Raw genomic sequence first — 17,385 nt, 5'->3', positions numbered from 1 at the left:
TCTGCAAACAAGGTGCACAGATAGGGGGTATTCAATCACCGTCACTATTTCCGAGTGCCTATTAAATGCTGTCTTTCCCAACAGCATTAAAGAGGCAGATCGACAGAACGGGCCCGAAAAGCTGTCGGGCCTGTTTTGCCGGGGTGTGGTATGGGGTTCCGACAGTCGGGATCCCGACAGTCATTAGCCCGACTGCCCAGACTCAGACAGCATGGCAAGCGCAAAAAAGCCCCTTGCGAGCCACCTATTCCATTCTCCCTCTATGGGGATCGTGGACCCCCACGACAGAAAATAGCGGATGGCCGTCAGGTACCCGGCTGTCGGTGTTTTGACAGTCGGGATCCCTACGTCGGGTAAATGATTGTCAGGATCCCGACTGTCGGGAACGCGCCCGGCACCCGTTTTGCCGAGAAAGGCTGTGGATTGTCAAGATCACAGCCATATCTCAACAATCCAAGGCTGTTTACATGGCTACGCCCCCTGCTTGCCGTTCAGCAGGTGGGACATTGAATCCCGCCGATAAACAGGCTGAGAAAGGCAGGGGTCACGACTGCCAGAACGACCCGACAGTCGTAACCAGAGATTGAATACCCCCTTAGTCTTTTGGTTCTACAATAGAAATCTATAAGAAAGTAATTTTTCTGTACCTTGAAGATTCACAGGATGCACCCACAGGAGGAAATTCCTCCAAGTTGTTAAAATGTATTTGTTGATTAACAGGAGAGCTGCTAGTATTTAACACTTGCTTTCTCCTGTTGGCAATCCATGGTGTGTTCTCTCCTTGCAATTCATTTTCAGTGGATCTTAAGCTCAGATCTTTGGAAACATGGCGACTGGAATGGTTCTTTTTTCTGCCTCGTCTAGGCGTTTGTATTTCTGGCGTGAACACCATAAAGTTCCCAAGATTTGATTTCTGTGCTGATCGCTTTTCCCCATGGTAAGGACTGCAACTCGAATTTGGACTATTTTTAAAAAAAGTTCTATTTGAACAGTTTGTCAAGTTTGACCTGCTCATAAGAGAAGAGTCACTGGATGTAGAGTTGGAAGATAGAACTGAAACATCCGATGCATTAGAGCAAGTGGAGTTTGTTGGAAAAAGCTGCGCACGGCTGCCCCGCTGTCCAGAAAAGTTGCTGGATCTTTTTTCAGGTATTGTTCGTTGGGTACCAGTATTAATGGTTTTAGAACCAGCCTTGGAATTGGGTGTTTTAGCTGGAGTAGAAGGTCCATTGCTCAAAATTTGACTGGTCTGCTCTCGTAGAAAGTTGAGCAGAAAGGGAGCAAAGTCTTTTCGAAGCGAGTAGAGTGAGGTAAGGCTTGGGTTGACCGGACTCTCCTAATACGAGAAAAAAAAACACATCTGAGGTATTTTCCTCCTCCCAACATAGCTCAACAACAGAATTATTGTTATTATATGCAGGGGATCAAGGATAACCAATTCCATGTTGGCACAAGCAATCTTTCAAACCATGGCATATGGACACATAGGGGTCTAGTGTACATTCTAGCACCCGCTATCTTTGAAAACCCATGCAGTTTCTCTTCCCTGCCTGGGGTGTCGCTGTCTGCTGTAGTGCTTCTAGCACAGTGTGGTTTGTAAATCAGCACTGATATGCAAACCAGACCTGTGCTAGAAACACCACAGCAGACAGCGACACCCCAGGCAGGGAAGAGGCACTACATGAATTTTCAAAGATAACCGGTGCTAGAATGAACACTAGGGGTCTATTCAATTATACTCATTAACACTATCTTCAAACTCACTTGTAGCACAGCTTTTTAAAATCCACAAGTCCCAGACGAAATCGTGCCAATACCGACATTTCCACAGAGCTAGTCCACCTCACGGCTGATTGAATCAACCAAACTTCTATGATAAACACCAGCCTGGCTACACAGGTATAAAACACAGCTCTTTGATTACCGGTGGTCACAAGACCGACAACAGCATCCCAGGGGTCCAGTGCACGGGAGCGCCGGTGACAACACCGGCATGCACGCGCACTGCACCCCTGGGATTGGAGATGGGACGAATTAAGTATGAAAAAAGAGGCTGTGGGGGGGGGGGGGGGGGGGAATTTAATATTCTGAAAATCCCATGGTTGTTTAAATATTTTTGTTTTTGGAATATATGGAGAAGAGAGACTCGACCTGCATATACATTGCTGGCCTGAGCCAGAAATGTATATATTACTGGCGCCACTGGCCACCAATGATTATTTATGTATTAGCCAGTAATATATACAGTACATTGCTGGCACAGGCCATCTATGTATATATTACTGGCACAAACTGCCCACCAATGTATATGACTAATAGGAAGCAACCTAAACACTGCTGGCACATACCAGCAATGTATAGGTTACTGCTGCCACTGTCCACCAATGTATATGACTAATAGGAAGTAACCTAAACACTGCTGGCACAGACCAGCAATGTATAGGTTACTGCTGCCACTGTCCACCAATGTATATTTTTTATGGCAGTAACACATACATTACTGGCGCCATTGGCTCCCCCAATATTTATTAATATGCGGTAACTTATACTTTACCAGCGCAGGCCATCAATGTGTATGTTACTGTCGCCAATGTATATTTTGTTATAGTGGTAACATTTATTTTATTTTATTTAACTGGCGCAGCAATGTATACGTTAGTTAGAGGACATCAGTCGCCCACCCAGCCGGCCCTAGCTAATTTGGTGCCCTAGTTAAGATTTTTGGCTGGTGCCTCCTAGCAGACATTCTCAGCACCTTAGGGGTCAATCCAATTATGCACGAAGACCACATGAGTGCAAGTAAAATATGCAACATTCACCAACCGCTGACTCGTGGCTTTCAAGCAACCCTATAAGAAAATCTGCACCCAGCAGCACTGACATTGGATTCCATGGGAGAAGGAGTTGCTGTGTGAAGGCATGCCCAGCAGTCTCCCTCCACCATATTTGTTAGGGACAGCACAGTCATACGTACTTTCTAGCAGAAAGTTTCCGGTAACTAATAGTGTGTACACACGGTCCGATTTCCTTTCCGATGTTGACGATCGAGTCAACATCGGATCGGCATCGGATGCAGATCGCAAGGGTTTTAACCCTTGCGATCCCGATGCGCGTTCACGTATCGGAAGCCAGAAAGTCTTGGCTGCCTTGTCTATATAGTGCAGATCTGCACTATATAGTCAAGATTGGATGCAAATTGTATGTGCCTTAAGATCCTATCCACGATCCTATCTGATCGGATCGTGGATAGGATCTTAAGGCACATCTGACCGTGTGTACACACCATAAGTCTATCCTGCTCATACAATCCCTGCTGATGCAGCCTCAGTCAGTTAGGTAGGCTCGGCCGCACTTCCGACAGGCGCCAGAGTGACGTGTTTATTACTGGCATCCGAGCTGACCTAACCGACTGAGGCTGCATCAGCATGGATCGTGGGAGCTGGTGCAAAGTCTTAACTACCTCCCGATGCAGCACTTCTGAGTCGCCCCTAGGCATTGCAAATGCCCTAGGCAATTGCCTAGTTTGTCTATGCCTAGGGCCGGCTCTGCGTCCACCCCATCTTTGTCCCAATTCTTGCAAATAAAAGTAAGTGCTTAGAATCAGCGATCATTTCTCCTGCAGCGGAGGCATGCGAGGGGATGAGTTTTCGTTATAGCGGAGGCAGCGAGGGGGGGTGTGGTATATTTCCCCGACAGTCAGGATTCGGACAGTCATTACTCAGATGTCGGAATCCCAACTGCACAGCGTGGGGAGCGCAATGAAGCCCCTTGCGGGCTTGGTGGCGAGCTGTGCTCGCCACCTATTTTATTCTCCCTCTATGGGGGTCGTGGACCCCCACGAGGGAGCAGTCGGGATTCCGACTTTGGAGGAATGACTGTCGGAATCCCGACTGTCGGGGAGCCGTCCGGCACCATCTTAGATGCTTGGTAATCTGCGATCCTTGCAGCTTACCAAGCAAACTAGAATCAGGCCCCATATAGTTTGTCCAGCATTTCAGTCAGGAAAATAGTTAACAGGTTTCATGTACAATTTTGTCTAATGTATACCCAGCTTTAGACTGCGGGCTGCAGATGTCCATTCCTACATGGCAGAAAGGTCAGACGACAGGACCCTGCAGCGTGAAGTAATACATACTTGTAAGATGGCGGGGATAATGACGCAATGAAGGATGCTGGCATGGTGCAGCACAGCTGATTGGAAGAATTACATATGACCAAAATCTGGTTAACGATGCGCACACCGCAGGTCGTTAGTAACCCCCGTCGCCTGTACATGCAGCTCAATCTGACAATATCGTCACCAACTGCAGGTACAGAGTGGACGGCCAGTGCGCACTGTCAAAATCGTGCTGCCGTGGCACCACCGACATAGTTGACGATTCCCGTGGCAACTACGTGAATCGTGTAGTGTGTACCCAGCATCAATGTTTTATAAACAATTTGCCTACAAACAACAAATGAGGCCAATATCCTTTTAGTGTGTACCCACCCTTATATAAAGAACACTGGTGTATGTACAGGTGGCAGTACATGGGCAGGAGCCACCTGTCTGGGGCACATAGCCGGCAGGCTCACATGGTGCTGACAGCTTCTAGTAATCCCACAGGCTGCAGTTCTACAACTTCTGTGACATTATAAAACCCAATATGAAGAACGAAGACTGACAGGGCATGCTGCTACTTGTGGTTATACAGCAGCTGAGCACCTCCGCTGACACCAATCTTGCACTGACGAGAATATTACTACAATGATAAATAGCCAGGAATAGAGGAGAGCACCGGGGGACGCACAGGTGGGTGCAGCGTGCGGTACAGAGGGTGCCCGGCTGTGGGAGAACAGCGGCACCCGCTGGCGAGGCAGGGACTGATAATGGACGCTATACCTGCGTAATGTTGGTCACCCAGTGCAGCACCTCGTTCACTGTGACCCTCTCCTGCAGCAACAGCTCCAGCGCCGCCGCCATTCCGTGCCCTGCGCGCCAACCACTGCTGGCAACCCCACCACGTCACGAAGGAGGCGGTGTTCCAGACGATGGGAGGCGTGGCTACAGGCGAGTATAACAGCAAAAGGGAATGCGGTCTCCAGTAAGGGGCGTTTCCCATATTTCTTATGCAGATTCGGCCGGCGGGCTCCCCCTGGTGTGCTGTGTGTGTACCGCATGCTGATAACCTTATCTTCAGTGATTAGGGATGTGCAGAACTATAGTACTATATAATATTATAACTACCTAGCAGTGGCTGCAGTGAACTGTATTCATCATGTCAGATCTTTCTCTACAGGAAAATATATATTTTCTAAAGCGAACTGAAAACTGGTGCATAAAAAAAACGAATAACTAGATCTTTCATATCAATGGTGCGATATCAGAGATTAGTAATTTACAAATATAATTTTTATGCTGTATAGAAATTTACCTATGGGATTTTGGGCCGTGCATTATTATTATCAGTTTTTTACATAGCACATTACATATTCCGCAGCGCTTTACAGAGAATACTTGGCCATTCACATCAGTCCCTGCAGCAGCGGAGTTTACAAATTATCTTCCCTACCACATGTACACGCACACACAGACATTCTAGGGTTCATTTATGTTGGGAGCCAATAAACCTACCTGTATATTTTTGGATTGTGGGACGAAATCAGAGTTTGGTATCTTGGCTTTTCAGGCATTGTGGTCATTGTGCTGCGTCTATTTTTTTTTCTGGGACACTACTTTACTCATACCAGGGCCAGATGTACTAAGCTAGATTGGTTAGTAGTTTATCACTCTCCACTTTATCATTTTCAAGACTAAAGGTCCATACACACTGGGCGATTTTGCCCAGCGTGCATGGTCAGCAATGATGTGAAAATTGCTGGCCCATAAATCACTCAGTGCATACACACTGAGCAATTTTCCCCCTGGCCAGTGATTTTCACATTGGGTAGATGAGTTTGTAAAGCAGGACGCTATGGAAAGCCGTCCACCCCATTGCTCGACTGCTGGTTATACCTGCCGGGCCGTGCAGAGCTCACTGCCGGTGCATCCACGCTGGGCGGCTTTTGATTTGAGAGCAGCTCAAACAACATAACTGAGCTGATTTCAGCTCAGAATCGCCCAGGGTATGGTTCTTTAGTACATCTGACCCACCTCCTGCAACCTTCGCGACTACCTCAATATCTACCTTTTCTCTCAATTCCAATTTCTTGCCTGTCCAGCTACCAACCCAACATCTCCACTACTTGAATCTCAATATGAATGCAACAACTTCTCTCATCCCAGGGCCACATACCCACATCCAGTGTTTAGACACCAGAGGAGCAGCAGGGAGAGGAGGAGCTGTGTCCCTAGCTCCAACCAGTGCTGGTATCAACTGTCTGATCCCAGTGCTGGATGCATTGCAGCAGGTGTCCAGGGGGACCATCGAATGCTTCCTGGCGCTGTACTGGAATTTGCAGTACTTCATATCTGGTGCTATTCCATCAGCCAATAATCAACAGTGGTTAACGCAGCAGAAGCAGTCCTTTAAACTTGTCGCCCCCTGTGAGCTGGGTCAAGGAGTGTCAACCAACAGGCAATGGCCCCCAGCGAGCTGCCAGGAAGTGAGGAAGAAGAATTTGGCGGCAACGAGGGATCAGTGAAGAGCTCTTGAAGAGAAGAGGAACTAGTGGTGAAGCCAGAAGCATCGGGAGAAGGAAGGAAGGAAGAGGCAGAAGACTTCCAGCGGCCACAGAACCGGTCAGAAGACACCAGTATCAAGGAAGAAAATACCCAGCGCTGACTCAAAGAAGCTAAGAAGATGCTTACCCTTTGTTCTATAATCTGGATATCTATAAATAATTTTATGATCCTCTCAGTCGGAATCTATGTGCAAGATAAATCTTGGGTACTTGTTTAATTTCACAGCGCCCAATATATCGGATTCGATATATCGATGCGATTTTTTACCTGTTCATAACCGCACTATCCACTACGCATGGAGTTGATTTTATGTAGTGTGACGAGTGCAGTAATCTGCGGGGCTCGGTGGCTCGCTGCACTCGCCACACTATATAGAATCAACTCCAATGCGTAGTGGATAGTGGGGTTATGAACAGGTGAAAAAATCGCATTGATATATCAGCCGATGTCACATCCAATATATCGGCTGATATATCAAGGCGCCATGAAACTAAACAAGTACCAAATCTTGCTTTTAGTGTCCATCACATGGTTGGTTATGCATTCAAAAGGATATTCCATATTGAGGACACATAACCAAAAATCCTCCCTCTGCTTAATTTGTAGCCTATTGCATGTCGGACACAGCAAGGTTCCAGGATTGCTCCTTGCAAACTGTGTCCCTGTACATCAGCTATGTCACACATGGAAAAGGCTTGCAAGCCCTAAATCATTTTACTATACAATATAAACTTTCAACGTAAATGAATGCACAAATTAAATACCACACACACACACACACATACGCTCTTACCTTCCTTCCTTCCTTCTTTGCAAGAGATAGAGGTCCCTGAGAGCGTTCTGAATAGACCTCAGTCAATTACAGTCTAACAGAGTTTTACCAATACAATTGACTATAATCTACTGAGGTCTGTTCAGAATGAACTGATTATCGTCATTACAATTGGTTAGCCTTTTAGGACCTACAAGAGAAGGGTGGGAGGCATATCACAAGTTTTTATGACTGTATTCTATCCCCTGATAAAGTCGATAGATGAAACGCGTCGGGACTTTGTTGTACTACTGTGAACATCAATCATACTTTCAAGATTTTAATAAATTCTTACCTTGAAAAATAACTTTCTTTGTTCATTACCAAGTTGGAGAAGGATGTATGGACTATGAAATGAGCTAAAGGCGCTGAACCACATTTGGGAAGTCTATGTTGTTGTGTGTTACCCAGCCCTCGGGAAACATTGTGGTATAGCAATCCTTCAACGTATTTTGTAAAACAATTTTCTCTTTGGATATTGTTAAGCGCGTTTTGGAGTAGTGGGATATATATACATATATATACATATATAGATAGATATCTAGATATCTATAGATAGAAAAAAACGTGTCACTCCAGGGACTTCAACAAACGTGTGGTTTATTGGCGCATATCAACGGCGTTTCGGGACACTTCCCGTCATCAGGAGAATTATCCTGATGACGGGAAGTGTCCCGAAACACCGTTGATATGCGCCAATAAACCACACGTTTGTTGAAGTCCCTGGAGTGACACGTTTTTTTCTATCTATGTTGGAGCACGTTGTGGCTTTGGCGTGAGCACCCGGGCAAGTATACTACTGCCATCCCCTGCTGGCAAGTGGAGTGCCAGACCCCTCTGTCTGCTATCTATCTATCTATATATATATATATATATATATATATATATATATATATATATATATATATATATATATATATATATATATCTATATATATAACAAAGTAGAAATGGTGGTACTAGCACTGAATAAGACACCTCCCCCAGAGAGCTTTTATCCACAGTAAGTTCGCTGTCGGATGGTTTCACGCCTTTATTTGTGCACAGATCCTCTTTTTTATAGAGTGGCAGCTCCTCCCCTATTGGTTCCTATTCCCAGGAACCCAGTGGCTAAAATCTTAAAAAAATTTAAGATGGGTGCCTCCTTGTGCAGTATGTTAGAAGCATCTAGGCCCCTCCACCATTTAGTGAAAAGAGCACCCCAAAAATGAAGGTGTACCGTCTGTAGTGGTCTTAAACCACTATATTATGAGCTTGATGGTCACAATCCCCTCGAGTATCAGGAACCCTCAGTCATATTCCAGGGATATTTCTCTTAATCAGGTGGCCACATATACAAACAAGAATATAAGAACAGCACTAGCATAATATTGTTACAACAATATAGCATGCTCCTGAGGAAGTCCAGCCAGTTGTGGCTAATGGATGAAACGCGTTGAGAGACTCGATACTATGGTGATGATCCACTTCAGCTATATCAGATAAGCTCTTTTGCGTTTTAAACACTGTACGGGCATTTCTTGTAATTTTTAGTGTAAATAAAATTGTTGTAACAATATTACGTTAGTGTTGTTCAGCGACCATATTGCCCGCAATATTAGACATAATCGCCCCCATGTGTACACAGCCTAAGATCTCTGAATTACCTTCTATGATGGTGGTTTTTCAAATCTTATTACGAATGCCCTTTGGTGTGCTGGGGTTAAATCCCCCTCCCTTGCAGCACCTGAGGGGCATTACTTTGATTGAGATGCTCTCGCACTGTTATTACATATTGAATACACAATTTAAATGCTTTTTTATTTTATTTGACTATTGTGGTGATGGTTTGTTACCAGGAAACACTGAAGTAGTATAATAAATAATAATCTTCCGAATCCATGAATATAAAAACAAACACACTTTCATTGAGTTATTCTTTTTTTCTTTATTTCATATTTACGTGTTATGGGGGAAAAAAAAGAAGCATGTACCTGAATAATTAGCACGGCTTTTCCCTAGTGCCTGAATGTAAACACCGGTTTACAAGCTTCAAATGACAGAATCTCATTTGGAATTAATAGAGGACAAGCTTGATTCTTTTATTACATATAAAATGTATGTCTGACAGTGGCATCTTATCCTCCCCTGTCCTCTTGCTTGTAATGCATTGCAAGACATTGTACATCTGGGTTACATGCAAAGCGATACATTACAAGTTCAAATTGCTGCACAACAGCTAAAATTACCAAATGAACAAAATAAATATAATACAGCAGCAAGTACAAAACTTTGTCATCTATCACAGTTTGCAAACTATCCTGTTGCATTAAAAAAAAGTGCATATTTTCCATTGCTGGACGGTTAAACAACATTTTGACAAATGTTGCACTGAAAAGCAGTTAAAAGTCCCCTAAATAATCCTTGTGTACAAAAAATAAGATAAACATAAAAACAGATAAATACAAAATATAAAGTTTTGCACTGTCCGAAGAACATGCATATTCAGACAGCCATTTAAAAGAAACAAGTTGTTAAACAAAGAATGGATTAAAAATTGGGCATGAAAGTTAACATAACATTTTACCTTGTCCCAAGCACACATTTTATCTACATATTTATATTATATTCAGGAAATTCAAAATATTTTATTTAAAAACAAAAAGTCTAATTGTGACAACTGTGCCAATATATTTTCATTGAGGCGTACCTTACATTATTAAAAAAAAACTCAATACAATCTGGGCACTACTTGAAACATACAGTTCAGTGCTATCTACGGTTACTGAACCGGCACTGCTGCAGAGTGGGGGAGCGCAGAAGGGGGATGAGAGGAGGAAGCGGGAGTTGGGTCAAAAGCACCGGCTTGCCACTCCCACTCAAGAAAACTAAACACTCCCTTCAAAAGAAGGTGTTATCCGTGTTTCAAGTAGTGCCTGCATAATTAAGAAATACCGTTATTTTAATCACTATAGTTATTATTATTATTACATTTCATGGTTATATTTAAGATAAGCTCAGCTAATCTGAATTTTCACTTTTGATGTAGAAACGGAACCAACAGAAACTCCGAATTCAAGTTAACACAGTAACATCATGAGGCAGCTTTCAAAAATGCAAACTATGATGTTTAGCTTTAAAACAAAAAAAATCATAGTAACCATTATATTTCTAATGAAATTGATTTAACCATTTTTTTGGTATAAATTAACATTTTAATGTTGACATTACTCGGGAGAACTCTTCAGCATGAAGGAAACCGGTTCCTAGTTGTTGCAGCCAAGTTATACATTTAAAATATAACTGATGCAGGGATTGGCTTAAGGTGCTCGTACACGGTGCGATGATTGCACCCGTTATGGGCTGGATCGCATTGAATGTGTTTTGCATGCGATTTGCTTGCGATGCGATCCGCGGGAAGTACAAAAAGTATGTGCAGCACATACTTTTTGTACTGTGCGATGCGATGCCTGCAGGAGCGCGCATCGCACAGTGTATAGGCACCTTCAACCAATATCTATTTAACCCTTTGAGTGCCAAGTGAATTTTTCAAAATAGGTGTGAAAATTGCCATGCAAACATTTTGTATTCATCATAATGGCCTGTAATGTTTACCTTATACAGGAAATAATATATATTTTTACACAACATTTTTTTATTTGAATTTATATAACAAATGTGAGTGGCGTTGGCCTTTTTAGTAGATATTTTGCACATTGCTCACACAGATGTTGGCACTCAAAGGGTTAATAACAAGTTTAGTTTTTCCCGCATTGCTCCCCCTTTCTTAGAGAATATGCTACTATAATATTAGTGGCAACCATACTTCATTAATGACTCACTGCTCTTTAGGCTTAGTCTTGCAATAGACTCTCCTCCATTGTACACCCTTGTTTCTTACCTGCTCCGAGAGGCAGGCAATACCTGGCTCCGCCCTCAAAGAAGCCAAACCAAGATGCTACTAAGCAGCTCTCCCCAGACATTGCACAAATCCGCCTGGCCATTAGACTATATGACTATTGCTCACATAGATCCTGGAGCACAGTGAATAATGTCCTTCAAAGTCTATTACAAGAGAGCTTACAGTTAAGATCTGGCAGAAATGCAGCTCTAGAGCTCTATTAGGATAGGTACACACTAGGCAATGTATCAGACTTTCCATCGAATGGCAGAGATATTGGGAGCCAGACAGAAGGTGTGTACACCAGACAGGTCTGTGAATGACATCGACAGACATATCGCCTCGGCTTTGAAGCACAACAGATAGCCGAAATATATGCTGAATGCTCGTACACTTGGTCTTGGGGCTGACGTCACAGGTGGGAGTAGAAATGTCCAACCAGCTGGGTATCCGAACCAAAGCATTGAGCTACCGACTGGGTAAGTATGTATACTTACCGTAATCAGCTGCTCTTTGGCCCAATGACATGTTTGATGCATATCAAGCCTTAAAGTGACCATACACTAATGCGATTGGTTACTTTTCATCTGATTCCGATGGACCAATCCGAGAAACCGGATGAAAAGTGTCAAATTGCATGTGTTTCAGCTCCTATTCCAATTGGATTGGAGCAGGAGATCACAAGGCTGGCACTATAGATGTACTGGGTTCCGCAGGCCTTTCTGGTATATCCGCCTAACCCCGCCTTGCGAATGGTGGTACGCCGGCCCACCATTCGCAAGGCGCGTTCCTTCATACTGGCAGCAAATGGATGTTTTACATCTGCCAGAAGGGTGGGGGTCAAAAATTAGTAAATAAGCCATGCTAAATTATGCCACCAATATTAAAAGAAGGCACATTCTCTTAGGGTGAAATAAAAGGTAAAATACATTTATGCTGGGCAAACATTTGACATAAACAGCTTTAATTCCAACATTCAATTCCCTTTAGAACACTGTGATAGAGGACATACTATTCCATAAACATTTAAATAACCTATAAATACCATTAAATATATATAAAAAAAAAAAAACATTTACATATTAACAAATCTGGATGAATGATACCTTGCCAGCCCTATACATGTGCGATGTAACAGCTATTGTAGAACCCTTTAGAGGCAATATTAGATAGAACACTTGCCATGCTGGTACAGTATTTGCACATACAGGCAGATGAAAGGCCAAAACATTTTTTAGGCACACAAACAAATAAAAAGAAGGCATTATTGTCTGCAGTCTACAAATGTAGTCGTATGTGATATGTCTTTAAATGTATATATATTTTATATATATATATTTATAAATATTTATATATGATATAATTTACTATTAGGACATGCAATTATAGGGACAGAAACTACTGTACAATATAATACAAACAAATAGGATGAGGAATAAGGTTGCAGCTTGTTCAGGTTAGGATAGTTATAAAACCTCATACAACTTAAGTTACCATTGTTAAGAACAACCACTGCAATGCTTCTCCAGCACAGCAGAGGTTAAAAGCTTGCGGCTACAGCAGAAGAACAGATACAGTACATAGGTGCTCAATTGTAACGGCGCATGAACTGCAGGCACCGGCATGATAGTGGCTACATTTAAAGGAGCAATAATTTAAAAAAGGCAGAACCAGCTTGGTTTTTGCCTTTTTAAATGATGGCCGCTTTAAATCTAGATTGTAGAGGCTGGAAATCAACAAAATCAAGCCCCTGCTTGCAGCTGGAGGCTATTGCATTTTGGCCAAGGAAAAGGAATTCGATAAAGCAGAAAATGTTTCCCTTATATAACCTAACTTAGCTTTGCTTCTGGTAGCAAACAGCGACAGCTATAGTTTATATAGTCCTTCTCAAGTCAGAATTTCATGCACGTCACTGTAAATAAGTACCGAGTTCATATGCCGGGACCACTCCTGAAATGCAGGAAAATGCAAGCAGAAATGTGCTGTAGAGCATAATGAAATGATCCATCATTTCTAATTGTATCCTGAGCCAGCTCAGGCTTTTGGCCTATAACTTCACAGTTTTATACTGCACCTAGTTGAGTTGCATTCACCGCAATCTGTAGGCTGCTGCAGCTGGCGATTCAACTGGTGCTTTCCTGGGTACTAGAAGTTCTAAAGTCATTCCTCATTTTTCTGGGCAAAAACTGATGAATATACTTGATTTCAGAGATAGGTCACATACGAATGCAAAAACATTCTAAAAAATGAACAATTGCAACCAGCCTAAAGAAAGACATATTTAAGTCAATGGTTGTTTAAAGGGTAATGAACTTTGAGGACCATCACTGCCTACAGAGAGGCTGCAAAGCAATCAGCACTGGACTAGAAATTATACCTCTCATACCCCGTTCTCACTGCCGCAAAAACCCAGGTATTTCCCGGGGCAAGCTGAAAATTCCCGTGTCCGGTCTCAGTGTGAAAGGGGCTTTGTGAAATTCCTGGGTGTTATGCCCCTGCAATTACACCCTGGTTTTTTGCAGGGTTTTTCCTGGGTAATACACGGGTGTATGGCAGTGTGAACAGCACAGACCTGGGTTTTTCACACAAAAATAAAGCTCATTGGGGGATGTAATCATGTGAAATGAGACATCATCTTTAGCCAGCCAATAAAAGCTGCTTTTAAACAGCCTATCACAGCAATTTTTACAAATTTCCCAACACCCAATCACAGCTGCTATTACATTTCACACACTTGTTGGAAGGCAGCCCATGGAAAGCAGTGTGAAAGGGGCAGACACAGGAAATTCCCGGGTCTGAGGTGCAGTGTGAAGGGGGTCTGTTGAGCTGACAAGCTCTGTGCCCCGCCAAAAATCCGGCAACAAAATACCCGGGATTTTGCAGGGGCGGCAATGAGAACGCAGCATTACTTGAATGTAAGAGGAAACTAATTCCATCATTAAAACTCACTACAGAGAGTAGAATTTACTACAGAGTCCCTATTTCTAGTAACTGAAAATGTGAGTGTGCTATCTCTTAAAACAGAAATATTAAATAAAATTATGTAATAAACAGAAAGCAAAGCTGTGCACTAAAAAGGTGGCATTATAAAGTGGGTAATATATGATGGTTTACATTTTACTATACGTTTATACAATTTGGGGGTATTCGATATTCCGAAAAACTATGAAAAAGCGCTCGTTTCCACAAACAGATGTAGTTCGCATTTCATGTATTCAACAGACATGGATCCACATATCCACGTCCCCTCTCCCCTACGGAAATGGAAGCTAGTTCGCAAATTTTGTGTCTGCTTCCGAAAATGCAGACTCGACTTTTTAAATCCGGTCCGTTTTCCTGACAAAAAATGGCTGGGATTGAATAGTTCGATCCCCTTATTTCTGAAAATCGGAGATAAGAGCGAACATTGAATGCACCCCCTAATGGTACAGCAAGGGATGTGGTAAAACATCGGCATTATACAAGTACATCCTTGTAAATCTTTACATGTTTTAGGTCTTCAGTTTCATTTTAAGCAGCTGTAATAGTAAAACAGCACAACTTTTACAGTATGGAAGTACCTATAAATTAGATAGCAGTTCTTCATAAATATCCTTCTAAAGATAATGATTATCTCTAATTCAGTGCCTCACTGGAAGGGAAACAAATCTGGGTCAGAACTGATCATGTGATGCCGGTAGAGGCAGAAGTAGCAAACTGTCACAGTGCACAAAACTATATACCATGGTTGTGGTTTATCAAAACTTCAAGAGAGATAAAAGTACCAACCAGTCAGAGTGTAACATGACACAGAGGAGCTGTTTGGTACTTTATCTCTCTCCCTGCTTTGATAAATCCCCCACTCTCTCACAGCAGTAACAGAGAATAGGGTGTGCCATGGTAGCCCAAGACACTGAAATATGTGAGAAGTTGTCCTTATTGTTGTTATTATTATTATTATTATTATCTAAATACAAAAGAAATAAGGGAACAAAGTAATTAATACGCTGTGTTTTCTTATAGCTTGATGCAGACATTTGGGACATAAAGACACTGATGGTCAAACATTAAAAATGTGGGCCCATGGGTAACCATTCGCCCTCTTCATTTAATATCAATATGCTTAAAACCAAAAATATTCAAACTGTACTGCACAACATAAGCAATGCGTAAGAGACTTAGCTCAGCAGCACTGCAAAACAAATGTATTTCTTAACTATAGATGCCAATGTGCAATATTCCCCGGCTTTCCATTATATTGTGGCCATTTAGCTGCTGTGGATTAATGAACATTTACAGTGCGTCCGGAAAGTATTGATTCCATGTTGTATTAAGGCTGTGACCGAACAAAATGTGAAAAAAATAGAAGCGCCGTAAATACTTTCTAGATGCACTGTATGCTATGTTAGCAAATAAAACCCAGTTTGTGCCTTAAAAAAAAAACACTTTAAAAACACACAGATACTATTGGTAGGTTTTCAAAACAAAGGATTTGGGTGGAATAAAAAAATAACGTTTTGGGGTACAGTCAGCATTGAAGTCTTGTCTGGGGTTTTCTCTAAAAAAACAACCAACACTAACATAGCCTCTAATAATTAGAATTCCAGGGCATTGCAACCTGGCACAGACCCCTAACAGTAATGACTGACTTTCCTATTGGGACTAACCTTACAACATGGTGCAATGTGAACAAGTACAACCAGATGTTTGATTCCCTTTTATGAGCAGCACTAGAAATCTGACAGTAATTTAGATGCTTTGGGTTACACGATTCATGTTCACTGGCACATTTCAGTAAATACCCCAGAGCTTGACAAGCTTCTTCGCTAATGACCTCTATGGGTAAGAAGAACACTACTATGGTAATTGGCATCGAGGTAAAAATGATCACATGATAATGGAATAGGCTAAAAGTCAAGCAACACACAACTTTCATTCAGATAAAAACAAGAGACAAGTACAGATGTGTAACCTCTTGACGGGGCTAGACAACCTATGGCAAATCAGGAATTGTTTAACCAAATGAGGACCATGTTATGATCTCAATCTCTGCTTGTGTTTACCAATACAAAGATTTGTTTTTCAGAACTTACCATCGTGTGTCAGGTTATGCATAAGCCCATGTGATGCTATTTGCAATGTTTATGAATATTAGAATTCCTTTTTGAGTTTCTGCATGATCAAATGAAACGCTGCTTCTGCTGAACGTACGGTGCAGATTGTCTATCAGTGACCTGGGTTAGGACTCCAAAACCTCTCAAAGACAAAGACCAAAAGAGATCTTGAGTCACTAAACTTCCCCTCTTCATTACAAAGACATAGCGCATGGTTTTCAAGTCTACTTTGAACAGAAAGATCAACACTGAATTGGATTTTCATCTGAAATATACAATGACATACACAACATGCAATACAGAGGATGGGTCAATCACTGCTGCAGAGGAGGCCAAGCCTGGTTACTATCTACTCAGTTTACTGGACAGTTTGCCCTCTCGCACAGGCGGCTTTCCACGGCTGGTTTTACTGCATGGAGAGTGGTGACCACTTCCTGGTCCCTTGGATATGTTCTTACTTTGTTTGCTACAGCAATGATCCTGTTGACAGGACCTTCTAGAAGAAGATGAACCAGATAGGCTGGGTGGCGACTTGCTTCGGCCCACATAGGGAGATGAATTTTTGGGGTCATAGTAGTGAGGTCGTCCTGCTCTTGAAGATGAAGAACTATTGGTTCTAGGTAAAGATGAGCTGCGTGGGGAAGCACTGGGGCTACGTCTTGGAACAACAGGACTTTTAGGTGGTGTTTTGGGGCTGTGAGGAGAACCGGGGCTTTTGGATTGGGAAGAGCCACGTGGTTTTTGAGATCCATTTTTAATAATCTGTGCAAGACGGGACAGAAGGTCTGAGTCAGAGTTGCCACTCCCCAAAACCTTGTACCGGCGTATTCTAGAAGAAAACAAATTGCACAGTTTAAATGAAACAAAATAAACAGACTATAATGTTTAATTATATATGTCAATATCAAACATGTATAATTCTGCAGTGCCGTCAGTG

General features: G+C 42.4%; 2 protein-coding genes across 3 annotated transcripts in view; both read right to left on the bottom strand.

Moving 5' to 3' along the window:
- Window positions 1-5,038, bottom strand: part of CDAN1 (codanin 1) — a 72,105-nt gene extending 67,067 nt beyond the window's left edge. Inside the window, 2 exon segments of the mRNA XM_083166065.1 lie at window positions 648-1,336; window positions 4,883-5,038. Coding sequence (XP_083022191.1) covers window positions 648-1,336; window positions 4,883-4,963 — 770 coding nt within the window. The 5' untranslated portion in view covers window positions 4,964-5,038.
- A 10,857-nt stretch (window positions 5,039-15,895) lies between these two features.
- The window catches only part of TTBK2 (tau tubulin kinase 2), a 113,461-nt gene continuing 111,971 nt past the window's right edge, over window positions 15,896-17,385 (bottom strand). For both annotated transcript variants that reach the window (XM_083166885.1, XM_083166886.1), the window contains one exon: window positions 15,896-17,277. In XM_083166885.1, the coding sequence (XP_083023011.1) occupies window positions 16,794-17,277 (484 nt within the window). In that variant the 3' untranslated portion in view covers window positions 15,896-16,793. The remainder of the gene's footprint in view (window positions 17,278-17,385) is intronic.

This window comes from Crinia signifera, chromosome 12 (genome assembly GCF_055691185.1).
Source record: "Crinia signifera chromosome 12, ASM5569118v1, whole genome shotgun sequence".
NCBI classification, from domain to species: domain Eukaryota; kingdom Metazoa; phylum Chordata; class Amphibia; order Anura; family Myobatrachidae; genus Crinia; species Crinia signifera.
The sequence above is the reverse complement of the archived record's forward strand: the minus strand, read 5'-3'. Positions and strand labels throughout refer to the sequence as shown.